Below are 26312 nucleotides of genomic sequence, written 5' to 3' on the forward strand. Positions count from 1 at the left end.
GGCCAGGGCACCTATCACCACGGGATTATCACAGTGCGGGAGGCTGCAAAATGCAAGGCCCCCTGACGGAAAACTCAGCGTCCGACTCTGTGAGAGGAGTGAAAGAGGCTGGCGATGAGCGTGGCAGGATGTGTTCTGAGAGTACGGGTGCATTCTGCAGTGGAATCTCAGTCGTTGCAGGGGCTGTTCTGCTCAGAATGATGAAAACAAACTTCAGTCGACTCAATTCAGTCTGAAGTAAGTTTTTAATATTTTAAAGCCATAGCCTTGATCTCTGGTAAAGACTACACCTGTCTGATTTATCAAGGGACAGAGAAGGACATCCTCAAGTACATATCCTGTCTGTGCAGTGCAAATTTTTGGTGTATTTTTGGTGGCGTAGCTGAAAGTAGAGTGGAAGACAATGTGAGTGAAGTTACAGTCTCAGGTGATAGGAATGAATTTACAGTCACAGGTGAGTGGAATGAAGGTACAGTCACAGGTAAGCTCTGGGACACACTCACAGCATGAGGCCGTGTGTAAAACTGCTGACCCTGTCAGAGTGACCCCTGAAGGGTGCATGCTTCACTGGGGGCCCAGGAGGAAATTAAAAAGCTGTTGCCCAGGAATTAGGCAGCTGCTTCCCGGATCCTTATGTTTCTCAGTGAAACCTGATAAGGCACACAAACTGAGGCACTCCACTGGATCATACAGCAGGCAGAGGGTCTGTCTGTACCTTGCAGGCTTCACAAATGATCACGTATGCTACATTCAGCTGTAGTATAATGCCATGTATCATGGTAATATGCTTTACTGTATTATTATCCAACAGAAGTTCTTATCCAGAGCGACTTACATGAATATTATGGTGAAATCAGCTAGCTACATATCACAGAGGCAACAGAACCAATAAAGAGTACTGTCATATATAATTCAGAATAGCTCTAAAAAAGACGATAAGTTGTACACACGAATACACAAATCATACAAACATATAAACACATCGGATACCTCATTTAAACAATCTGTACAGCATATCTTCCCTTTCTAATACTGTGACTCCAGCCGGAAGGCCTGCTCACACATCAACACCTTCCCTCAAAATATCCGTTAACACAGCAGGAGTATGTCGGTAGCAGCACGGAGGGTACGGCTAACTAGGTTTAAGCAGAGGGTAAATATATGCACTATAGGATGTGTAGTGCAGGAAATTGAGCTCGGAGAAGGCTTTGTAACACTGTCCTTTTAGAGAGGAAAAGCTTCATTAATGAAAGGGGTTTTTGCCTTCCAGGTCAAGCCCCCTGCAAACGGAACTCACATATGGAGCGGATCTGTCTGGATTAGGCAAACAGCGATGGAGGGCAGACTGATCTCGTAACGCCAGTTTCTCTTTCATGCAGTTTTTGCTGGATCATTACAGTTTGAAAAATGGTTTTGAGATACACAACTTATCTATCTATTTTAGATTATAGGGGGAATTTTGCAGATTTATATTTGAATGCCTGTCAAATGTGGGGCGTGTGTCTGTTTTGTGGATTTTTGTCAAGCACACCAGTGTCCAGCTTCATGTGTTTTTAAAGTTCCTGCCTTAAAAAGGGGCTTGCACATCTGGGGAAGTTAAAGCAACATTTTTTATTTGCAAGTATTCAGAATTAACTGCACATTGTGCTGAAATACTCTGTAAATTAAGGTATTGTAGATGTCACTGTTTCATAAGCGACACAGGTGGCCATTATGATACTTTATAGTAGCATATAATAAAATTTTAGCATTTTTAAAGTTAGCATTGCTGTGTATTGAAGCACCATTCAGTAGAGGCCCAGCAACACAATGATGAACAGGCGGTTATGTTTACCTTCCCTTAAAGCTACACAAACACAAATTGTGTGTGTGTGTGTGTGTGTGTGTGAAGCTTTGGATTTTTCTAAAACATGAAATCAGAGTTTCACAAAAAATTATGAGCACATGCTATTTCAAATGAAAACCTTGTGTCCTGCTACCCTCGCCCTACCTACCGAGCGGTCTTCCTTCTTCTTCAGAGGTGAAGATAAAAGGCTCTTTTTCCTGTATTTTGACAGCACACCATGACATCATGCAGTACCATCACAACAGTGACAGTAACCCCAGTGACAGGTGTGAGATCTGTCCTGACACCGTTTCCTGGCTGTCCTGGGGCCGGCTCCGGGGCTCTGTGAGCAGGCAGCGAGACCGCTGAGGAATGTGCAGCTTATGGAGCAGGGTGGGCTGTGGAGCAGCACAAGCCTACCTGCCTCTCAGCGGGACTGGCTCTGCAATCCTGGGCCCAAGGAGCACACCAACTGGGCTTGCATAATGTTATGCCCACACTCACTGGTCTGGGAGTGTTGTTAGCTTGGTCTGACACTGTTGCTCGTCTAACTTGAATGGATACACTTATGTTCAATTGTGATGGAAGTTGCTCTGGAGAAGAGCGTCTGCTAAATGCATGTAATGTAATGTAATGTAATGTAATGTAATGTAATGTAACCGCCACTTATTAGGAGCTGGTAACCAGAGTGCCTTAATGTATGGAGGTGATATTGCATGACACACAAAATATGAGCAACAATAACAATAAAAGGCCACAAGGCAGAATTACAATACAATGGATATGAAACAGTTATAATTTATTAATTGTAAAACTGTTGGGCCTTGTTGTTTTATCAATCCATCTGAGCAAGACACTCTGCAGCGCTCCCAGTTAATTAGTGTAATTAATTCACTCACATGCATTTTACTGATTCACAGCAGGAGGCCTGTTGCAAGAAGGGGAGTGTGCGTCATAAAGAAAAGGCGTTTTTTTTACAGAAGTAGATATTTTTATCTGTGATCATAAATTTAAAGACATGTCCCTGTAAGTATATCCTCGCTAAACCAACTTATACCGAGTGTTTATTTTACACAAAAACATGGCAATAAATCCAGTCATTCAATAACCAGGTTATCCAACCTGAGACCCGCTGCTGATACATAACCAAACAGTGCGATACAGCTTCGGCGTTTCAGTGGGATATCAGTCGACCTTTCGTCCAGTTTCTTCCCCAGTCAGCAGGAACGTTGCTTCGCACTCCGGTGTACGGTGTCATTCTGTCCAAGTGCAAAGTGCCCGAGTGACGGCTGGAGTCACGCTGTCGGTGGGGTGGAAAATGGGTGAGGTGTTGGCTTGCTGCTCCCTATCTGGAGGCATTGAGAGAGCAGCGTTCTGGGCTAGGTGTAAACCCACTGAACCTTGCTTAGAGGGAGTGTGTTTGTTTGAACTCTCAAGGACAGTCAGAGCTCCTGTTGGGCCAAATGTAAGAGCTTGCTTTGTTGTTTGATGAATTACATGCCAAAGGAAAAAGTCCTTGTGTCTCTTTTGTCTCTTTTAGTCAATAGGAATATAATCTTGTTTAATGTGACCAGGGCCCAGATTTAACCAAGCCACGGAAATCCATATCTTCCAGCAACATAATCAGTAATATGCTAAAATTCATATCCGTGTGAAGGATAGTGTGTATTACAGTGAGATGAACCTGGGCCAGGATTGCATGATTGGTTATAATTATTCCTATCAAGTACTCTGAACATCTCATTTCATAATATATTTATCATGCATTTGCCATGGAGGTGTCCCACCTTAAGCATTCACATATACAGGTTCATATTATGCGTCCAATACACACCTGGATGTCTATTTTCATGAAGTAAGTCTACGATAACTAGGCTTTCCTCTTCAGAATCACAAATAGTACATTTGTGACCATCATAAAAAAGCTCACTACCACAATAAAGTATAGGCTTTGTCATGTATTGAAGTAAATACCTTTATTGGTGAATTTTCAACTCTGTAAATTATCAAAAGGTCAAAGAAATGTTCACCAGGGAGAAGGTGAGGGTGGACAATGAAAACAGAACACAGAGTTCTGTTTGACTGTTCTGTTTTCTCTCCTGACTAGCAGCAGTGGCAAACACCTGCAGGTAATGCCAGGTTCTCCCGTCTGCCAGGCATCTTCAGTGATAGAGACCAATGACCCCTGCATCATATGTGCTGGGACTCTGCCTTCTGTCATTGTGCAACACCTTAAAGAGGTCATCCTACAGAGGGAAGGCCAGTGTGCTCCATGCAGGAGGTATTTGTTCATTTGTGCAGCCTTTGTTTGGGGATTGTCTTCATTTTTGTGGGGGACGTAGTCAAGCTACATGACGACAACGCTGTTCAAATAGGTGTCTTCAGCAACCACGCTCTGGGTATTTGCACTTAGTTAAAGATTGCTTAGGAATTTGCTTTTGAAAATAACTCAGATGCATTGCTCTTGCGCGCGGACTTTTATGTTGTCTAATTTTCTGATTTTATGTGTCTTCAGGAAAGGTACCTCTCTTGAGAAAGGAAACGTGAAACGCAACATTGGACCTCTTCAAAGCTGGCCCTTCTGAGCCAATCACAGCTGTAATTTTCAAGTCAAACTCAAGCTGTTTAGGGAAGATATCTATGGAATGCAAGTGCATGCAGTTCCATGAGTGTAAGTCCATGAGAATTTTTTTTTTTTTTTTTTGCCATTCTCATGTCACCCATTTTTGCTTTTTTCCATCTCTTTCCTTGTACATTTCTGAAACAGATCTTCCCATAATTATGTTTCATTGCTGGTTTAACTGCTATGATCTTTTAAACAATTTTCCGACACAGACAAAAACAATGCACGATTAGATGTAGGCCAGCAGATTGTTCTCTGTAATGTGTGTTATGGAGAAATTTAAAGGTTTGTGCAAGACTATTGTCCTGTGGTACTATGTGTAGCAAATGTATGCATATAGCCACTGTTGTTTCCAGCCATGAAGCACAGTGGAGTATGTAAGTCTACAGCATTGAGGCCCGCCTCCCTGTGGGTTATCCTCTGAACCACATCTCATTAGCTGGATCTCTATCCCCTCTCATTAGCCTGGCGCTGGTTCCGGCGGCAGGGATGCCCCTCCAGGTCATCAGGGCTGAAGGGGCAAGAGAGGGCCACTCAAGGGCTCTCAGTCATTACACAGCGAAGCATCCAAACATGTGGAACTCATCCACACAAAACGCTACTTTGTTAATATCACTGTCACCGGATCCACGTGAGAAACAGGCTGCACGTGCTGGTGATTCAGAGTCTGCTATGAGAGTGACCTCCCCAACGCATCCCCATACACAAGGACAAACACCATCATTTTCTCTCTCTGCTGAGCCACTTGCTGTCAATGCATTTTATGGGCCATGCTCCATTGCAGTTTTACAGGACTCTAAGGACTACAATTACAGACATGCATTAAGGAGCCCAATGAAGTATGAAGCACGTTAAATGGTGTCTTGAAGCTGCAGCACAACACAGCCCTATAAAAAAAGATAAAAATCAGAGATTCCTGCAGGAGGTACCGGTAATTGACCATTACATCCATGGAGAACAAAGGCTAATGGCGGTCAGTGAGATTTATGACCTGGGCAGATGCAACAGGTTCATGCATGTAGGTGGTGGTAAAAGACTCAGCACTGAGGCCAACTGGGAAAGTGAAGATATGGCTTGCTGGTGTTGTGACGTTGCTGTGCTGCTGCTGCTGCTGCAAAAAGACATGAGCCAGAGAATTTGGGGAAGTCCCCTGAGAAGCATCTTCATTCAAGGATTTTATTAATACATTTAATGTGAGAAAAGCAAGTACTTTTGTGCCACTCTTCACTTTACAAAGAGACGCCAAGGATGGGCAGTTGCTCCACTCTGGCACTTGGACCAATGCAGCTGACCAGTCTTTTGGATTCTCCATGCGAGGCTTTTGCTGATGTGACATAAGCTTTAATCTTAGACACAGACATGAGGGAGACTGTGCGGGAAACAGCGCTGACTTACATCCCAGGTGGTCAGGAAGGGACTGCATGTAATGCCAACCTGAGTCTTCACCAGACTGTGGCATGGGTAATGGCTAAGACCTTCAAGGATTTACATTATCCAGTCTGAAAACATATAAACCTGTGCAGTAAAGGTGGTCACAGGACCTGAGACCACGCAAACTTCTGTTAAAGTGTTGTAGCAACACATGCCTTTCTGATTGCCAAGATGGGTTTCACGAAGTCAAACACCAAAAACATGAAGTTCTTCTGTTGCTATTGCATGAAGGTGTTTCTCTGTTGCTGTTTGAAGAACCATGTTAGTCCACATGCTGTTTTGCTCCACATGATATCCTTAGACTCATTTAGAATATCTTGGATGGCTGAGATTGTGTTTTATGATATCATGCTGGGAAACATTTCATAATCTTTACAATGTGTGGAGTGGCTGGCATTATAGGTACAACAAATTAAAGTTCAGTAAATATGTGGAGAATTTCTTGCAGAATCATGCCCTATAAAATATGACCTTATTTTTGGGGGTGCATTATAATATCCTATGAGCATGTGGTCTGCAGGGGACAGTGCAGGAGGAGGGTATCTGATCTGTCTGTTGTCTATCCATCACTGCGATATGTGTGGACAGCGATATGTGTGTGTAATATTTTTTCTCCTGTTCCTTGAATCTTATCCAGCAACACTGGTAATAAGATTGTGATCAGCAGTGAAAAGAATTCAAGAGTGGCATAAATTCAGAAGCCTTGCCAAAGGATTAAATGAATGAATAACACACCAGGGTAGCAACACACTGGGTTAGCATAAAGAGACTTTTCACGTGAAAAATGAGCATGCACTTTGAGTGTGCAGACCTCTTTTGTAACCTCCTGGAGACTGGACCTACCTTGTCAGGTGCGTACATTTAAAATGGTACATTTTATTGTTTTATAGGCTATAAGTACAGAGGATTAGTTCCCTCCTTCCATGTCACATTTGAATGTAAAATTAATATTATTTGTCTTATAACTCTAAACAAATCTGTCCATTTACGATGAGTCTGCGTGGAGTTGTGAAATGGGTCCTGCAACATATAGATACAATTATGTCAATATTTTTTTCAGGTTTTTATTTCATTTTGTTTAATTTTACCCTTGATAATAGTCGTTGTTTACTTAAGTTTATCTGACTTCCCAGCATATCCAAAAAGGGTCATTCACCAATAATATTAGCTGGATGAGCAATTAGTTAAATACCGTTAAGTAACAAACGGCATCCTTGAGGTAACACTTTAAAAATCGCAGTGTAGAGTGTAGAATGTAACTGGCAGTCCACGGATGCTGTCGACAGATGTGATCAGAATACCTGCATTGTGAAGGGATTAATTTAAAAAATGTTGTTGAATATTGTCTATTTGCACTGTGTATTTGTAACTGTGCCACTGTCACTCCTCGTGATGCTGCATGGTAGAAAATTAGGCGCACGCACTGAGACTGCAATTTGCGTCTCCCCGCAACTGCAAAGCAGTCCGAAGTAGAACGGTATCCACTGATGCCGTGTCGTGATTGGTTCCCCAGCCCGGAGGCGTTCCCTCTATTTGATGTTTGAGAAAGCCTGGGGTGTAAGGGGTGTTCTATGGATGGCTGAAGAAAAGTTCAGTTGGCACCGATCCCTCCTCTGCGCAGACGTATCGAGCTAGTATACTTAAGCGCAGATTCCGAATCTTTGGAATGCAGGGAAAGTAGCGCGTGTTTACGGAGGCGAGGGGGATGCCGTCTTAGCAATGCGATGAGGCCAGTGCACTTTGCGAGACTCGTGCTTCGGAGACCCTCCACGGATCCCACGACCTGTTGCTGACAAGCCGGGGGACGGACGCGGGGGGAGAGCCGCTTGAGAAGGTGCTGCCCTGGAGACGAAAGCCGTGGTTTCTGCGCCGGGGAAATCATGCAGCTTGCAATCTGGCTGGTGGGACTTATCTGTCATCTCTCAGCACGCGTCCGGAATTCAGTGCAATATAGTTTGCACCCCAAACAAGGTACTTGGTTTTTTGAATGAGGGGGGGAAATACCGAGATATTGAACTCTGAAGGGCAGAATTTAAAAACATTTAACGCTGGTAATGATGCTGTCCCTTGTGTAAGTTAAGCACAAATGCAACCAGTAGGCCTACAGGTTTTATTTACGCAAAACGTTTATGCTAGGAACCTCAGTGTCAGTTATGAATGGTGTCTGCACCTATGGAGTAAATATTACACTGTGTGCATTATTGCCAAAACTAACTATTTGGTTTAGCTGAACTGTAGCTTTGTAAGACGAACTAAATACCATGTTGCTTTTAGAAACAGCATTATTAACAAACAGTATTATTAAAGACTTATTATTTATTTGTTTCTAGAAAACTTCATCAATCAACTGTCATCTTATGCAATTATCACCCCAATGCGAGTGAATGACTTTGGAGAATCTTTCCCACCTACGCTGCATTACAAGAGAAGACGGAGGAGCGTGGATGCAGAATTATCAGGCTTACGGGCGCACTACAGAATTGATGCTTTTGGGCAACGCTTTCACCTCAATTTAACCGCTGATTCTGGGTTTATTGCTCCAGCGTACACCGTGGCACACATAGGAGCAGATCCCAGCAACGAGACGGACTCTGTGCAAGACAGCGCTGATATGAGGCACTGCTTCTTCAGCGGTCACGTCAACGCCAGAAGTGAATTCCCGGCGGTCTTCAGTTTATGCACTGGCCTTGTGAGTATAATTCTTTGTCCCCCGAAGGTGGATGCTGTTATCACTTTGTGAAATGTATAGCATCTTAATATTGGCCAAGTGAGGTGCATTTCGGTGTAGTGCAACCATGTGTCGCTGTGTAGTTATCATCAGCTGGAGAGGGAGCAGGCGTTTCGGGAGTTCGGATAGCGAGCCACATTTTGTTGTTAATGTCAGTTTTTGGTTTGCTTTTTTTGGACCTCATCATGTTGATTTGCTTCCTCGTGTTGTCTGTTAGGAGATGATGTCAGTAACTGAGAAACATGAGAAACTGTTCGGCTTAGTAAATTGATGGATTCTTTTCAATCCCATGCAACAGAGCTCTCCAGTATCCATAATTGCACCACAACTCCACAGGTTCAGGCACAGATGCATACATCACACTATGCACAAGGAGTTCACAATGTCGATTAAAAACAATTAGGGAATGAGTTATATTCAAACACAGGCATCGGACAGAAGCAGCAGCTGTCATTTCAGAGTGTGCAGGATTGACTCGCTGCACAGAGGTGAATAGCTGGTGTCAGGTCAGGTGAAATGAACTCTGGCAGCGATGAACTCCACGGCTTTGTAAAGGCTGTTTGCTGCACTGTGGTGCCGCGGTTTGTGAGGTCATTTGTTTCGGTTGTCTGTCAGGCCCGGCCCTGACAGGCTGTGTGGTTTGTGTCAGTGCTGCTTCAGTCAGGTCTGGCTCTGTAATAAGGCAGTTTCTGACCGCAAACAAAGTGACTCCTGTAAAAATGTTTGGATGATTTGATTTTTTTTTTTTGTTTTTAAGTCTGGAATGGCTTAAAAGATGCAGGGAATTGAGAATATGTAGCTAATACTACGTTACACACATTGTATTATTTTAGGTCTGTTTGAACAGCAGGCTACATGCTGCCATTCAGACTATGCCAGGAATTTGCTCGAGATCTGTGTCAGTGCAATGCATTGAACCCCATGTGAAAGTACCAATCAGATCCTGCCTTCAAAGGATGACCTCACGGGTGCAGAGGGAGCGCATGCTGACCTCGCCTTCATGGTCTAGTTGTATGAAAGCGGGTACCCATATGTCCACTCCATGAAGCAGAACCCAGCCACACTCAGCAGTGTGTTTGGAAGTGGAACTGGTGACCTCAACCCTATTTCATACGCGCATTGCTGCACTTTTGGGGGGGGGGGGGTCGTAGGCGTAGGGGGTAAAGACCCTAGACAGAGGTGAGGCAGCTGTGTCAGTGGGTCAGTGGACCAGGGCACAGTGAGTGACACAGTGTAGTATGGGAACAGCATGGGCCTCTCTGAGCTGCCGGATCTGCAGCCTTCCACAGGGGTGTAGAAACGGCTCAGCTGCAGGCATCTGGAGGTTTAAGACACAGGAACTGCTGTGTGGGAAGTTTTTTGGAGTTTTAAGACCCAGGAAGACCAGTGTGGGAAAGTTTTTGTCCCGGTCAGATTGATATCCTGAGCTCACATGTCAGCAGAGGCCTGCGTATCCGTGACACTCGTAGAGGACAGTAGCTGTACTTGCAGGCAGAGCCGGGTGATGAATAGCTGTGTGCAGACCAGGCGTCGGCCTCTTTCACACTTTGTTTGACCTGAGAGATTTACTCACTCTCTGCCAAAGCTTGGCCCACTTTTCTCTCTCTTTGCACAAAGGCAGACGTTGCTAACGGGCTCCGTCCGGCTTCGAGCTGGAGGCAAACCTCAAGGTGCGTTTCAGCACCCATTCCTGAACAGCATCCATTGTGTGTCAGTACGTGGTTCCCAGCAGTGAAGGACCAAGCTCACACTGAAATAGCAGGCTTACATGAGGGTATGGCCAATATAACCAAACAATCAAGCGCTCTGTCAGTGTTTGGTTGTGTTTGGACGCCTGTGTTTGCCGCAGGTTCACTGTCCCACTGATTAAATCTTGTAAAGGCTGTAATTGGACTTGTAATTGGACATTTAAGGCCATTTGCTCTTTGCAGAGCCATTCTGGAATTTCACTGTATAGGGTGACGGACAGCACAGAGAGGTTCTGTGTGTGTTAGCCTTGTCTGTGGTACAGTAATCCTGTAATCACTCATCTTTGACATCGGCGGAGAGCTGTGTAGCATTCTCACTGCATCCCCGGATGACAGTGTCTGTTTTCACCTGGCGTAATACCGTGAGTACACGCTGTGTGCTGATGGCCTTGTATACAAATACCCACAGCCCATGTCACTGGCTACACAATGCTATATTGTAATCGGACTCCGCTGTAATGCCCCGGCTGCATTCAGGCTCTGCAAATTCATTTCCTCTCATTCCGGCACAGGGCCTTTTTCATTCTCTCCAGCAACAGACCGAGTTCAAGATTTTCCACAACTGCCCACCGCCCCAGGCGAGGCTGAGCCTTTAATAGCTTCAGCCAAGTTTAGTATGAGGTCTGCTGTGGCTGCCTAACAGTGTGTAATGGGCTGCATCACTCTGACCTTGTTCATCATTCAGCTGACTGGGAATTTTAATGCATAGAAAGACGTTCAGCATCTGCAGAAGATTTGTGACTTACTGTGCATTTGACATTCTGTGGGAGCCCACTCTAACGCCCTCTGGCATTCTTGTATATTGGCCATATATGAAAAGAGAATCCTGTAAAAGATCTTCTTATGTAGTTTTGACAGTCCCATTAGACTGTCACCCGCCACTGTATTTTGTTATTGCCTGAGTGCTGGGTTTGTGTTCCACCTGAGCTCATGGTTAGACTTTATGCTGCATACTGAATGGCAGATTCTACTCCAGTGATGTAATTTTTCCACCTTCTCCGACCGCCTGTCATGATCTTTGTCAGAGATTGTTGACTCCTGAGATGGTGATAGAAGAGCCCAAAATGAATAACATTCCAGCCCCCTCTATCCTGTTGGAGTGCCTGTATGGAATTACCACATGAACAGCTCTGTCTGCAGGGTTAAAAAGGCTCATGCAGTTATAAGCAGTTTGGTGACGACTTCAGTCAATATTTATATTTCTCACAATGTGTCACTGGAGCAGCAACAGCTTTGCAAGGCAGCCTCATATAACACTGATGATGTCATCTTTCTAGTATAGCCATACCACAGTCAAAGGTGAAATGTACAGCCTACGACTGTGGAACTTCTCCCTGCTCTCTCCAGATGGGCACCAATAGGAGGCCTCCCTATTACATATGTTAGAAACCCATAACACCAGGCTGTAATTCAGCTTTTCACAATAGTTGCATAGATCACTGCTATAGAGTCCATGAATGAATGATGCTCCGTCCCTGTTCTTGTTATTGCAGTAACACTATATTCAGCTGACCTCATGCTAGTGTAACATTGTAACAGCCTTAGGAACGAGTCTGTAACAGCACATTCTTATATAAAAACCACATAGTAACTGATAGCAAACCAAGTTGTGCCCTTTGTGTAATAGCAGGTGCACAATGGCATGGCTGTATTACAAATAAGTTACAATGTAGCAGTTATGTATGTGCAATTGCACACACATTCCTGCAGTAATCACAATAACATAAGTGTAATGCAACGTGCTTTTGAACCAGAATTTCCCTCCCAGGTGATCTGTGGATGTTTGCCTTCTCTTTCAGATTGGGACTTTTACAACCCAAAACGGTGAATATTTTTTAGAGCCACTGATGAAGTCGGACGGAGGAGACTATGAAGACGAACACAGCAAACCTCACCTGATGTACCGGCGCGACGGGAAGACGTGGAGTCCTGCGAGCAACCGCAGCGAGCCGTGCGGGGCGTCAGGTGGGAGCGGCTGCCGGCGTCTCTGTGCCACAGCACTAAGGCCACTGTCTGCCCAGCTGCAGTCCCTGGCAGCACAGTGCCAGAGTTCATTTAGGTCCTGATTAAAAAGGCGGTGAGGTCATTTAAAATGTTATATGAAAAATTAGCTGCCAGTGAAGTCCAGGATATGTGGCGTATTTTCATCTGTTTTTTGGTGCATTTTCTCTGGAGGTTATTACGAAATTGCAAAATCATTCCTTTTTCACTGGTGCAAAAAAAGAGGACTTGCATTGGGGGTTTGAATTCTCCATTTCCGTTTCAGGTCTCAGTAGTGCTCACTCCTTTGGTGGAGGAGCTGTCCACTAGAGGAATTCCATCCACTCAAAGATTGTCATGGCACACAACTCAAAAGATCACTAGAAGCAATCTTTCTGGGCTGCCTTTGCGTGGATGTAATAAATCTTTTATCTGTGGACGATGCGATTTGCTTGGTATCTGAGCCTGTCAGCTTTGTGTTGTCTGTGAGCAGCATCAGTGGTCTGCATTGAAGGTTGGAGGAGTTTGAGTGACCTGTAGGTCTGGGCTCATGCCCTGGTTAACATGCCTTCTTTTCACTTCGTGGTGTGCACAGGGCAAAAACAGCTTTCCACAAGGCTGTCTCAGCCAAAGCTTAAAATGCATTTGAAAGATGTTGTTATTGTAGTGTGCTGGGGGCGGAGTTTCTGAAATGCACAGCTTCACTCTGATCTTTCAGGGGGCTGTATCCAGCCCAGACTGGAGCTGCTCTGAATATGTGTTTTCGCCCTGCCTTTGTGTAGCTTTCAGAGAGGCACTCTGTTTCAGAGACACTCAGAAATCCACAGGGCCTCAGAGCTGTGGTAGGAACACTGCTCTGTATGAGGTTGCTGTGGGCAGGGTGACTGAATGAGGGAGAGGGAGAAGGGATACCTGTAGCCATTACCAAAGAGAGCGATATACCCAATGAAAGGTAGTGTCCTCAAGCTGTGCTTCCAATCTCCATCAGATTGCACCCTCTTCAGATACAGAGATAAACTGCCTCTTTGTTGTGAAGGACTTGCTTGGCTCTCCCTTTGTCTGGGCCCTGCAATCACTGCCACTATCTCCAGAGGTATAAACACTGGCTTTGTAGAGAGCGTTTCCCTGCTTTAGGAGCACAGCAAAGATACACTGCAACTTTAAGATTGCATTGTAAAACTCTAAGGGATTCAGCTGTGTCCCGTTTCAAAGCAGGGTCTGAATAATGGAGAGGAAGCCGTAAAGCTGTGCTCTCCCCTGCCTCCAGCGCAGTGCTGTCCCAGAGCCCTGCACTCAGACCACTCTGAACTTGCGTTTCCTGTGTTGTTGTCCAGGAGAGCAGGGCAGTGAAGATCGTGCGACGCGTGGGTCTAATTCCTTCCCCGTTTCCTGCATTGTGGCATGAAATTCTGGTGTGTTTACTTGTTTGTCTTTGCTGGACGTCAGCTGTAATAGTCGTGAAGCGGTGAAGATGCTGATTTAAAGTAAACCTCTCAGTGTGTTAAGTCCTCCCACAAGCACCTGGGATGCTGTCTGGGAGCTCTCTGGCTTTGTGTCTGCGATCTCTTCTCCTCTCCCTCTCCCCATGTCCCTCTGCCTGAAACCAGCCCTTTTTAGACTGTGAATTCAGCCCAACAGCGGAGAGTCTCTGGCAAGCCTTCACTTTTGACCGTCGAGCCTCGCAGGGAGTCAGCGCGCCGCAGGCAGGGCCTCGCCGAAATGTGGAGATGTTTAACGCAGCTTTAATTGCTGGAAATCAAAACAGTTTGTGCAAGAGCAGGCCACCCCGGGCTTCCCGCCGGGAGAGAGAGGGCTGCAGCTGAAAGTGAGGCCTCGGGGCAGCGGCTGATTAGGCCATCTTTCACACCAGGGTGCTGCCGAAAAAAAAAAATGCTGCCAAAGAAGGTCCTCTCCCTCACACTGCGCAGTCAGAGTGTGGCTCTGTGGGTGCTGGACCACCCTATGGGATCAGAGGGCAGCTGAGGGCCTGCCACATTTTGGCCAGAGTGCATTTAAGCAAACATTCTCAGAAACAGAGGCTCATGCCAAGTAGTGCAAATGCTTTTATCAGGGGGCCTATGGTCTATAAAGGACCAGCAGAACCTGTCTCTGCTGGCTCAGTAGCTTATTTAAAGCAATCAATTTGCACAGTTTACTTTACATCATGAGTCCTACAAAGACTGGAACCACACCTTATGAAAGAGTGAAGGACCCGCTGTCAGTCCCTTACCTGAGCAGGTATAAAGCCTCCGTTGTCGGTGATTCTTGCTCTCTACTTGCCCCGAAAGACAAGTCTTGTCTCAAAACAAAGTTGGTTGCCGGAGTTTGATTCCTCTAAAGGGGAGATGGGGTCAGCCTGCAGTCTGTCCATATTTAACCAAATTCATGAAAAGCTTTAGACTCACAACAGCTCAGTCAACTAGCATACTCTACATAAAAAGTCCTGCCACTCTTTCCTATGAAAGCTTTTTCCTAGCTCTGCACTCGGGAGGAACAAACAAAGATATAAAGACACCCGCCTTCACAGATAATTTGCACCAGCATACAGTAAACTTTATTCAATGTACTGTTCTTGTGTCTTAGATTTAATGATAAATACAATGACTGATGATGAGTCATAAAATGGAACTTATGAGTATTCTACATTTGAACACAATTGTATGTTTTATGTACGTATATTGTTTTCCTGGAGGGCATCTGCTTTGTATTTTTCTCACAGAGCCAAGTCTAATGATATTCTTGTACACGTAAATCAGTGATTGTTTTTGGGTAGGTTTTAAATGGCTGTTGCACAGGATTCCTTTGAATTACTTAAATACTTTCAGTCCTAGCGCTCCATTGTTTGAGAGGAGTCCTAGCATTAGGCCAAATCAGCATTTCATAAATATGCTGAGGGCCAGCTGTGCACTTAGCCTCTTGAGTGGATGAAGATGCTGCTTAATGGTAGTTTTAGCTGCTTTGCCAGCTCTCTGTAGCCCTCTGAACTGTATCATTTTAATGAAGGCAACTCACTTGCTTACTGGCATCATCTCTCTTCAGCGCTGTCCCCGGTGCCGCAAAATGGCCAAAAGCATTTGATTTCAGATCAAATTAGAATATTCCAAGAAACTAGTGCACCCTTATTAAAGATGATTCTGTGATGTGAAGAAATGCAAAGTTCAGCGCTGTCCGTTTTTTTTTTCCCCTTAAACGCTCGGGTTCTAACAGAAGAGATTTTCTGTCCGTCTTTCAGCAAAAGTATCTGAGGTTGCAGCCCTGGTCTTTATGGGGTGCTGAAAGAGAAGCAGAATAATGAAGCCCTTTAAAGTGAGCTCTTCAGTTCCTCCTGACCTTTATTAAACTTTTTATTCTTCTCTTTTAAGTTCTTAATGGAATTAGAAAATTATAGGTCTTGTAGGTCTTAAGCCTTGCTGCTTTCTTCCTGTGATCTTTCTTTATGAGAAAGATATTTTCTGAGAGAATATTCTATGATACTTTACATGTGAAATACACACACACACACACACATCTGTCTTTTAAACAAACTCTTCTGAACACCAAAGCTCGCTGCCAAGCATATGACAGCTCTTGATGTACCACTGTTTTTGATAGCTGAAATGTGAGTGATTGTTGTGAGGGTGATTAACTTTTAATGGCAGTGTTCATTTTGTCTGGGGACATCTTCAGATAAGGTGATCTGACTCTGATCACAGCCTGGCGGCTCTTGCTGAATATACCAAGGGTAGGGAGCTGGGGGGTTTATCTGTTGGCTTGCACATCAGTCTGAATGTACTGTACAGTATTGAGGGGATTGTAAGGGATGGGGGCACACTGAACTGGGGCACATTCCTTTGGGCTCTTTAAACGAGTGTGTCTGACGTCAGGAAGACAGCCAGAGCTCTCTGTCTGAGGAGCACATCTATCAGGCTGGGTACTGTGTGCTGAAACAGCGGGGGCTCCTCGGGTTCCTCTCCCAGCATGCATCCTGATGAAGCCGCCTCTCTATCGGCTCCGTCTCGCTCCGGAGAGGGAGAAGGCTGAGGGTCAGGAGGGGGTCTGTCTGTCTGCACGTTTCCGAAGAGCCTGTCCCAGCTGGTGCTGCCTGCTCTCCCCTGAAGTGCTCCATGTGAAACCCCCCCCCGTCTCCTGGTGACAGATGCATTCCCACAGAGCGGGTTTTGCCAGGCTTGTTATCATGGGAAATCCCTTCCATGTTGGCTTTGGCTTATAAATATCGGACTGGCTGATTTTCGGTCATTTTCTGTCATTTGACAGCTCATTACTAATGTCCGTTTGTTTGTGTTTGATGGTGGCTGCTGATCAGTCAGTAACCTTACTGTGCACCTTAGGTCTGAGAGAGGTTTTCCTGGTAGTTACACCTCGGTTTGCTTACGGCTGCTCTTGGATTGTGTAGTTTTTGGGTAACAGAACAGACAGCACTCTTGGCCTTCTCAGGTGTGAGCATAAAGACAGTGCTTGACTCCTCCTGCTGTTGATGGTTACAGATATAATGTTATTCTGCTTTTACTGGTTCAATGTATGACCTGTGCTTTGCGTACCCAAGCTGTGTGTCTGTGGAGCGGACCCAGCTTTCTCGCCCTGTTGGCAGTGCACTGGCTGTGCTGTGTGTGCGTGGGTGCATTCCAGCGTCGGATTCCAGCAGCTATTTTTTGCAGCTGTATGTTGGGTTACTGTCTGGGTATTTTAGACAGAGAGAGTTGGCTCATGACATCCATGCAAGAGGTGCTGACAGGTGGAGAGGAGGTAGCGGTTACCAGGCCAGGGGCATCCGTGACCCTTGGGTGACCCCTCAGCGACCCCTCGGTGACCCTGTGGTGGTTTGCCTTGGCATCACCTGTGATCGTTTTTCGGATGAAGATTTGAAAAATATTACTAGAACTGCAATACAGTGTGATGCGGGGAACAGTACCTGAACAGTGTCGCAGCATGAAACAAAACAGATGAGAGAGAGAATGTTAGTGGCAAGAAGTCCACCTGCCGGCTGAAGATCAACATCTGAATGGACCAGAGGCATGACTGAACTCAGACTGAAAATGGAAAGTCGCGGCAAGCCAATCAGTCTTAAAACATGTCTGTGAATTCAGTGTGACTTCATATGACAGCGTTTTCTGGGAGTTAAATTGAGGGTTTTGGGGAAGAGGTTAGAAATCCTGATCTGTGGGTGCAGCGCTTTGCAGGGTGTTGGTCATGTCAGTAAAAAAATGAGAATGTGGCCGAGAAACACAGGGACAGGTGGCTTTGGCGGTGCATAAGTGATTCAGCACCTGGGATCCCTGCCTTTGTATTTGCCTCTCACATCCTTACTGAATGTCAAAGTAGCACTTCTGCCAAAGGCTTGTCAGAAATGAACACGCAGCTATTCCAATTATGCTGTCCCACATGTAAAACATTTAAAAAGCTTGCACAAAGTTAATATATTACAACTGCTGGGTAATTGGGAATAACAAAGGGGGAACAAATGGAAACCAGTCGACTGGGATGATTGGGGAATTGGTTTGGATAATAGCATAGTGGCTTGGAGACAAATAATCTCCCACAGTCCGAACGCCATGCCAGGTAATGTCAGAATATCTCTTTGCATGTGTTGGCTCTGTCTCTGTCCGTCTGAGCCCGTCGTCTGCAGATTGCACTTAATGCCAGGACTACCAATTTCCCTGTCAGCATGTCTGCGCCCTCAGTGGAGCGGTCATACGGAGCACGAATGGCTATTTGCGCTGTGAAGAACGCAGCCTGTTTAATTGGCACCCGAGTGGCCTCCCTCTTTTCTCAGTAGGCTATTGTATGTGTGTGTTAATTAATTCAGTAATTAAATAAATGTTGCCTGGTGTTCTTACTCGGCATAGAGGTTTAACATCATAATGGGAGCCTGACAAAACACAAGCTTTGAGGCAGAAATGGTCAAAGTCTGCATGGGGGAAAGGCAGGCCTGCATACCCACACACACACACACACACACACACCGTTAATCTTGGCACTGCTGCCATTCTCACGGTATAAGTTGCAGCTTATTCCACCGCCAGAGAGGATTTGAATGTAAGTGGATTTCTGTGGATTTGGAAGGTTGTGTGTGGTTGATCTGACGTGACTTAAGAAGTGTCATTATAGGGCAATACGAGAAAGCTTAAAGCTAAAAGTTTCAAGGAAACCAACTGCCCTTTTTATTTTTAACTTGTAAAATGTATGAAGATAACAGGGCCTTTGGGAGATATATGCAATTATCATGACAGAAAGGCCGTGGGAGAAAGTGTAGACCTGAAGGTTTTCTGAATGTTTTGGTAATTCCCATCAAACATAGCGACTCCTACCAAAACTCTGTGGTGCAGTGTTGTGGTTAAAGTTTAACACCTCTGCATGTCAAACCCCCCACAAGCCAGAGGGTGTTACATGGTGAGGCAGCAGTGGGTCATCTGGCATGTCTGAGTGTGACACATGTGTGACTGCTTTTCTAGTTATTAAAATTATGCCAGAGGAAAATGAATCTTCACAGATGCTGCTGGTCTTTATAGCTATCATGGTTCAGTTGTGGTCTTATTCATATCATTGTCCATTATTATAGAGGGATGTGTGTCCACTGGTGAGAGTGTGGGTGTGAGTGTGTGTGCGTGCATGTGTGTGTGCATGTGTGTGTATGTATGTGTGCATACTTGAGTGTGTGCGCGTGCTTGCGTGCGTGTGTGTGCATGCATGTGTGTGCGTGTGTGTGTGTGTGTGTGTGTGTGTGTGAGTGAGTTGCTGAGTGCGTGAGTGCGTGTGTGTATGTGAGAAGGCTCGTTCTTGTTGTGTATAACAGAGGGAATAAGTTAAACTGAAGTTCAGAGCCGCTCGGGCACGCGGATCAGAATGGATCCAGGCCTGGCGCTAGTCCCGGCTCCCGCCCCCGGAGGGCGCCGATGGCAGCAGGGCGGCTGTGCCAGGCCTTCACGCTCCATCATGTGCCCGCTGTGGGCGAGCCAGCAGTGGGCATCGCTTTAAAGATCAGGGAGACCACAGGCATCTCTCTCTCTGTGGGACACAAACATGCATGATTCCTCTCACTCGGGTCCAACTTTCTGCTGTCTAGTCCCGGTCCATTTTCCCTCGCACTTACACAGTCAGTTTACAGTACGTACAACTAACAGCACAGCGTAGTTTTAGTACTTTTCAGACACATTGCTCTGACTCATAGTGCTTTCACAGGATAGATCCCTTCTGCATGACCAGGTTAGTACAGGTAAAGGGAGTTCAGAAAGGGAAATCTCCCCCAGGCTATAGAGGTAAGTGGAGGAAGCAATTACATAGGTTTATATTGTCTGTGGTCAGGAGGGCTTAGCAAAGCTCTGACTGGCCAAATTTTCCACACCAGTGAGTAACATCGGAGCACAGCTCTCAAATGGTGCACCTGGACCTCTTAACGGTGGAGCATTTTACATGTTTAAATGTCTTGGCAAAAAGAAACACAAGTACTGAGATTAATGGTAACGGTGCCTTCCCTGGTCGTTTCCCGGGGGAACGTTTTGCTGCAGAGATCTGTCCTCTCCCTGCAGGTCTGGGATCAGCAGCGTTACAGTGTAAGGGCCTGGCAGTGCAGCGCATGTGGCTTACATCACTGTACCTCTGGCCTGTGTGATTTACTCCTGTGAGCCACGCAGTGCTAATCCAAACAAGGCATTACCATGCGTGTCTCAGGTTAGAGGGCAGCGTATCTGTGTCTGTGGAGAAAGTACACGAAGATGTGTGCTGTGATACCGGTTGGTAAAATGCTCTCTGCGGTATCAGGCCTTTATTACTGAAGCACCACTTTCATTTTGCAGAGGACAGCCCCTCCACAGCTGTGTTTTACAGTGTCCCAAACAAGGACGATACACGCATACACACACCAACGCATACACACACCCACACACAAACATGCACACTTTTGCCTGATATAGCGACAGTCTGTGGATTTGCTTGGGCTTCTTAGCACATAGGAGAAAGAACGCTATAGGATCTCAGCAGAGCGGTCCTGACCTCAGCCTCCACAGACAACATAAACACACACGGTAAAGGCATCCCCTCAGACCGGTCCTCCCCACTGTACCTCTGCTTTCTGTCCTCAGCACTGAACGCTGCCAGACACATGGGTGGGGGGGGTCTTGCCCATGTGGTACCACCACCCTTCTGAGGACTTTACTGAAAAGCATGTCTTGCCTTTCCAGCGTGTCTGTTTTTACAGTGCTGATTATTCCTTCTTGAACAACTCTGGTGCTGAATGACTGGGCTCTGTGTGAGCCTTGAGGTGAAGTTACGTTACTTCACTCATCATTGGGATAGGATGTGTGATTACTGACCGCGTGGCTTTTCATGCAGCGTAATATCCTGGCAGCCTTGGGGTGCTGTGCGTAATAACAGGTGTTAAACTTTGTGAGACTGGTGTTTCCACTCTGCTCACACCCTGACATACCCCTGGTGAGTTTGATTCAGGGTCTGTTCTGCAGAGACGTGTGGATTTCTTTGTGCTTATGTGCTCTGCAGTCAGGCATAAGCACACGGCAGTCATGTCTGTGCCCACGGCATTGCAGGAGATCAAAGTGCTGCATGAAGTAACTGTGTGAAAGCACCTGTCAGCATCAAAGCCACATTGCTGTGTCCCACACTAGATCTGATGCTAAATGCTAATTTTTTAACAGTGGCTGTTTTCAGTGGTGAAGGAAAGTAGAGCATTTTAATTGTCATTGAAATGCTGCTCTCAATATTTTGTGTTAATAGGGGTTTCCTTGTGAAAATTTCTTGTTTATGTTCTTTTGTTTTTTTTTATTCTCACAGATAAACATCTTCAAACTCAAATTAATCTTCAGAGCAACAGAAGCATTGGTGAAGAGCTTCATTCCATCAGAGAAACGATGGGTCTGGATCACACAGAACAGAACCCTCCCGATTCCCAAAACCACTCCCACTCACGGCGGAAGAGGTTTCTCTCGTACCCGCGATTCGTGGAGCTTATGGTCACCGCGGACGCCAAGATGGCCCGACACCACGGACCCAACCTAGAGCATTACATCCTAACAATCATGTCAGTAGTAAGTAAAACCCTTTTAAAAACTACTATGCTGGATGATAGATACTTGTACTGTAATGCGTGCCCTGGCTATCTGTATGTGCTGTTTGCTGTCGCTGCTGTCAGTGACAGACAGTACTGTTCTCTCTATTTCGGCCCAATTCTGTTTTTTTCCCCTCAGTGCAGCGTACTGGTTTCATAAATCGAGGCTGAAGGTTTGTACACGGATAATGATTACCTGCCCACAGGTTAATATACAGTCAGTGCACTGATAGCTAACTGTGAGCTAACCTAGTGTAGTATCATCAAAGGCAAGGAATTGGATCCAGTATATATTTTTTTCTCGCCAGAGGCAGAGTGTTTTCACAACACCTCTTTAAAATTACTGATCTGGTTCTCCTGCCACATGATGCCAGAACACCCTACAGTTAAAAGTATGGAAACAGGCACTTGCATTAACACAGTGTCACACAGTTTATATTATGCAAGCAGCTTCTCAGCTCCTTTCTAGTTATGTCCTGTAAGTGTCCGCTTTAAGTGTAATTTTAATGTGTATTGCTTGTATACCTGTATTAGTAAGAACATTTAGAACATCAAGCTATAAAGCATAATTAATATTCAATATGGTTTTAACATAACAAAGTTTTGCTTCATTTTTGTCACCTTTAGAAGAGATTCTTTCATGCCCTAACCCTGCGTAGACTTTGGCTCCAGTGAACAGTCCTTTCTTTCATTATGCTTGCTTTACCTTGTGGATCCTTCCCTGCCATCTGTTACTTATCACCCTGTTTCCACTGTGGTACTCTCCACAGTATCAAAACCTCTGTTTCGATAGGGTGGGACCAGCTGGGTTTTTCCTCTTTTGTGTGTCTGATAGCCTCCAAAAGCTCTGAAAGGGGGAGACTGTGGATATAGCGTTTGTACTTTCACAGAGAAAAAAGAGAAGTCTTCAAAAGCTGTGTGTTGGTATGAGGCTGGCCTGTATCAACATTTGCATTGATCTGTTGTGAGATGTTTCACACTGGCCTGTGGGGTATTACAGGTTAAATGTTTACTGTGGCCTAATGAGTTTCTCTCAGGGAGACCCACAGGGCCCCAGGCCTGGCTGGACTGGGGAGGGCGGAGGGTGGGGGGGGCGCTGGGAGGCACAGAGCCAGTGCTTTACCACAGAGGGACACTGGGTTTGGCTGTCAAAGCTTTCGGAATATGAACCCAACACTCTCTAAAATTAGCTCTAAAAATTTCAATGGATGGGAAATGAAGCCTGCTGATTTTTTAAGGAGCTGCGGTACAAGTCTTCTCTTTACTTTGTATCTAGTGCTAAATGCAAATTCTTTATTCATTTTTGTTGTTATTTTTCTTGTTAAAATGGCTCTGTGACTGTTGATAAACTTGATCTTCCGGTTCCCAGAAATGCTTCTGGACCGGTTGAGTTTAGTCCTGTTGATAAATGAATCCGAGCAGAGTAGAAGAGAAGGCAAACAGCTGCTTTAAATGCATTTGTATACTCTTACTCTTGTATACTGTTCAGTTCATAAATATTGTAGTACAACTCAAGGTGGGGACGGGGGTATTACATGCAATGCAGCCACAGAGGCAGGCACACAGAATTATTACAGGAAATTAAAGTTCCAAAACACTAATGCAAAAAAATGATTGGCCCATGCAAAAAGATAAAAAAGCACTCAAAATGAACTCCCTTTCATCAATCTAAATAGAACTTCAGTCCTGCTAGAGCTAGTTTCTTACCCCAACTCCTCCTCCTCCTCCTCCTTTCTCATTTTAACCTGGCTGGTTATCCGCTTCACAGGTTTGCCTTTTACTTCTCACTTCTTGCTCACTCTCAGATCTCAAGCGCAGTCAGAGAGCTCCTTTTATGCTGATCTGATTGGGCAGCTGGCCGCAGGTAGCAGCCTTGCCCTTCACCCAGTGAATGCGAAGGCTGCATGTGGCCAGGAGAGGGCAGCACTGCAGCCACACCCCACCAATCCTGCCTGCCCGGCCTCCAGAGTATGCTGGCAATAACTGATTGCCTGTGTACAGTGTTGAATACTTTGTTGAGGTCAGCATTTCTTGTCTTTGTCTTTATGTTGTTACAGGTTGCTGCTGTCTACAGGGATCCCAGTGTGGGGAATCTGATCAATATTGTGATCGTGAAGTTATTAATTATCCATAACGAGCAGGTACGAGGGTTGTCTGGCTTTTCTCTTTGTGCTCTTTACCTTTTGGCCGCCTGAGAAATAAGACTACCTGAAAAGTAAGGTAATAGCTGGCAAAGCTGCATCAGATCGTTATTGAGCTCCTCACAGACAGTCTGTCCTCTCTGGTTAAGGACAGACAGTTTAGCACACTGGTACAGCACTGTGCAGTGAGTGGCACCACTGAGTACATGTTTCTGCAAGGGCAGAACTGGAAGGTCGCTGCTGTCTGAAGTGAACTGCTTGTGGATAGACATGCCTCATGCTGTCGTCCAGTCAGCACAACTGAACCGATGTTCAGAAATGGTAGTTTTCTTACCAGCAAAAACTGTTACCCTGGAAAATGGTGTCAGAAAGGATAAAGGCATAACCCTCGTCTTCTCTCCAACTCTGACCGCGTCTCTGTCACAGGAAGGACCGTCCATCAGTTTCAATGCTGCTACCACCCTGCACAACTTCTGCGTGTGGCAACAGAGTCAAAATGTGCCGGACGACAGCCACCCCTCCCACCACGACACCGCGCTCCTCATCACCAGGTGTTCACCTTTGACCCCATTTCCTGACCTCTTTGATCCATGATGGCACTGAAGTCTTATTTTAAGCCCACAAAGGAAACTGCGGTGGTGTTTGAATGCAAGAGTCATTCCACTTGGGACAGTGTCTGTCTGGGCTTGCATGTGTCACATATTGCAATACACCTGTTTGACTCTAACGGTGTGCAAATTTCTCTTCAAACAGGGAAGATATCTGCAGGGCAAAAGACAAGTGTGACACGCTGGGTAAGCTGGCCTCGCCTGCTAAACTGACTGTGCACTCTCACATTCATCCTTTGGGCTGTGTTATTGAACGACTGCTGCCTGGCCCTGCTCAGGGTGCAGTTAACTGAGCTCATGAGAGACTGACAGCCAAAGACTGACAGAGGCTTTAAATTAAACATATCGAGAGAAAGGGGCGCGGCTGGTCAGGGTCTGGTGGCTTCATTGTCTTTGTGAGGGCTCCTGAAGGGACGTCACAGCTGTGTTGGTGACCTTCCAGGCCTGGCGGAGCTGGGGACAATGTGTGACCCGTACCGCAGCTGCTCCATCAGCGAGGAGAACGGCCTCAGCGCCTCCTTCACCATCGCTCACGAGCTGGGTCATGTGTGAGTACCCCCCACCCCCTTCCCCAGGGCTCCCCACACAAAAGCCCTCTTATCCAGGAGTGACCGCAGGTGCAAAACATAATGAGCAATAACGGAAAGCCTAATAACACGCCAGCCTCGATATGAGACATGTCCAGGTTCGGCTCTTTAGGGGAGTTAACCCTGTCATGGGAGGGACTTTTCAGCGCGCTTCCAGGTGCCTCGCAAGAGAGAGTTTTAGGGGACTTTTTGTTCTTTTAAATGTTGGATAATTATTGAAGCATTTCAGGTTAATTCCTTAATGCAGAGTATAAGGGTAGTGTCAGACTTCAGATTCAGATAGCCTGCTGGTGAGTCTGACTCCCTGCCAGCTACAGAACTGCTGCCTTGAGGAGTGGTTACAGTGCATAGGTATGTATTACTTCTTCTGCGCTTGAATGCTCTAATATTGCACTGCGTTATTTGTAGGGGTGTAAGTTATACTAAGAAACAACCAAAACCTACCTTCTATAGAGGTTTTTTGAAATTATTCACATATGCTGTTAAGCAGGGAATAGAGTTTCAGTGTGAGGAACAAGCTGACGCGACCTCAATAGAGTGTCATCAGTAATCCCACACAAACTCCCAACTAGTTGTACATTTTATCCACAAAGCTCTGCTTTCTGTTGGCTGTCTGGCTGATATATTACAGCCATGTGTTAGGTTGTAATTATGATTTAATAATCACATTATTGCCTTACAGCATTCCATTACTGCCTCCAAAACATTGTAATGCTGCCACATGTGGCATTACACAGAAAATCTGGAGGAGAGCCAGGTCCATCTTTGTTGGGAATCTTTATGCTGGTGACATCATAAGAGGTGAAAGGGCATCACAGAGCAGTCTGCTCTCTCATTGGATAAGAGGGCCACTGCTTTGCTCTCATGCTGTGCAGTGAACAGACTCGGTGAGGAAGTTGGGGTGAAAGAATGGCAGTTATTCTCTTCCCCCTCAAAGCATGGAAACATTCCTCCAGCTCAAGCGTGGAAACTGCCTGCTGTCTTGCGGATTGTTGGTTGTGAAGCTCAGACAGCGCTGGAGAGAAAGCCACCAGCGTCAGATTGATTGATTGATTGACTTGTGTTTGCTTGGGTTAATCTTACTTCCTAGAATCAGTCTAGGATTCAAAACAAAGCAGAAACAGTGCTAAATGTAATTAAATACAAGACGTCTTTCAGACGGCCGCTGACATGCTCCAGAGCATGGCAGCAGAAGACGGTGTGTGGTCGGGTGATTTAATAATTATTACGAGAGGAAAAATTGGAGGGGCTTAACAAGCCCATGTTTCTAGATGTGTTCGAACTGAGGTCACCGGAACGCTGTGTGATTTTTGATTAGGACAAGGAGTCCCAGCAGTCATGGTGGAGTATACCCGAGGACTCTGAACAAAAACAAGTTTGAAAATGCCGGAGTGGATGGGTGTTATCGTCGCCCTGCGCTTGGCTCTTTGCGTACTTGCAGATGAAGTCATGGTGGTGTTGGGAAGACTCCAGATTCCAGGGCAATACGTCTGGAGGATCGACAGGGTTAATCCCCCTGCTGATGTCTGCATCCATCACTCCGAGTGATGCATGAAGTGATCCATGGATAGGCGTTCACTGAGTTT

General features: G+C 45.7%; 1 protein-coding gene across 1 annotated transcript in view; it reads left to right on the plus strand.

Annotated features, from left to right (window-relative positions):
* The first annotated feature begins 7759 nt into the window (after nt 1-7759).
* LOC118771891 (A disintegrin and metalloproteinase with thrombospondin motifs 20-like) overlaps nt 7760-26312 on the plus strand; it is a 67743-nt gene continuing 49190 nt past the window's right edge. The window contains exons 1-8 of the mRNA XM_036520036.1: nt 7760-7850; nt 8210-8568; nt 12155-12338; nt 21132-21370; nt 23448-23531; nt 23958-24082; nt 24285-24325; nt 24582-24687. Of these exons, the coding sequence (XP_036375929.1) occupies nt 7760-7850; nt 8210-8568; nt 12155-12338; nt 21132-21370; nt 23448-23531; nt 23958-24082; nt 24285-24325; nt 24582-24687 (1229 nt within the window). The remainder of the gene's footprint in view (nt 7851-8209; nt 8569-12154; nt 12339-21131; nt 21371-23447; nt 23532-23957; nt 24083-24284; nt 24326-24581; nt 24688-26312) is intronic.

Source organism: Megalops cyprinoides, chromosome 25, assembly GCF_013368585.1.
Source record: "Megalops cyprinoides isolate fMegCyp1 chromosome 25, fMegCyp1.pri, whole genome shotgun sequence".
NCBI classification, from domain to species: domain Eukaryota; kingdom Metazoa; phylum Chordata; class Actinopteri; order Elopiformes; family Megalopidae; genus Megalops; species Megalops cyprinoides.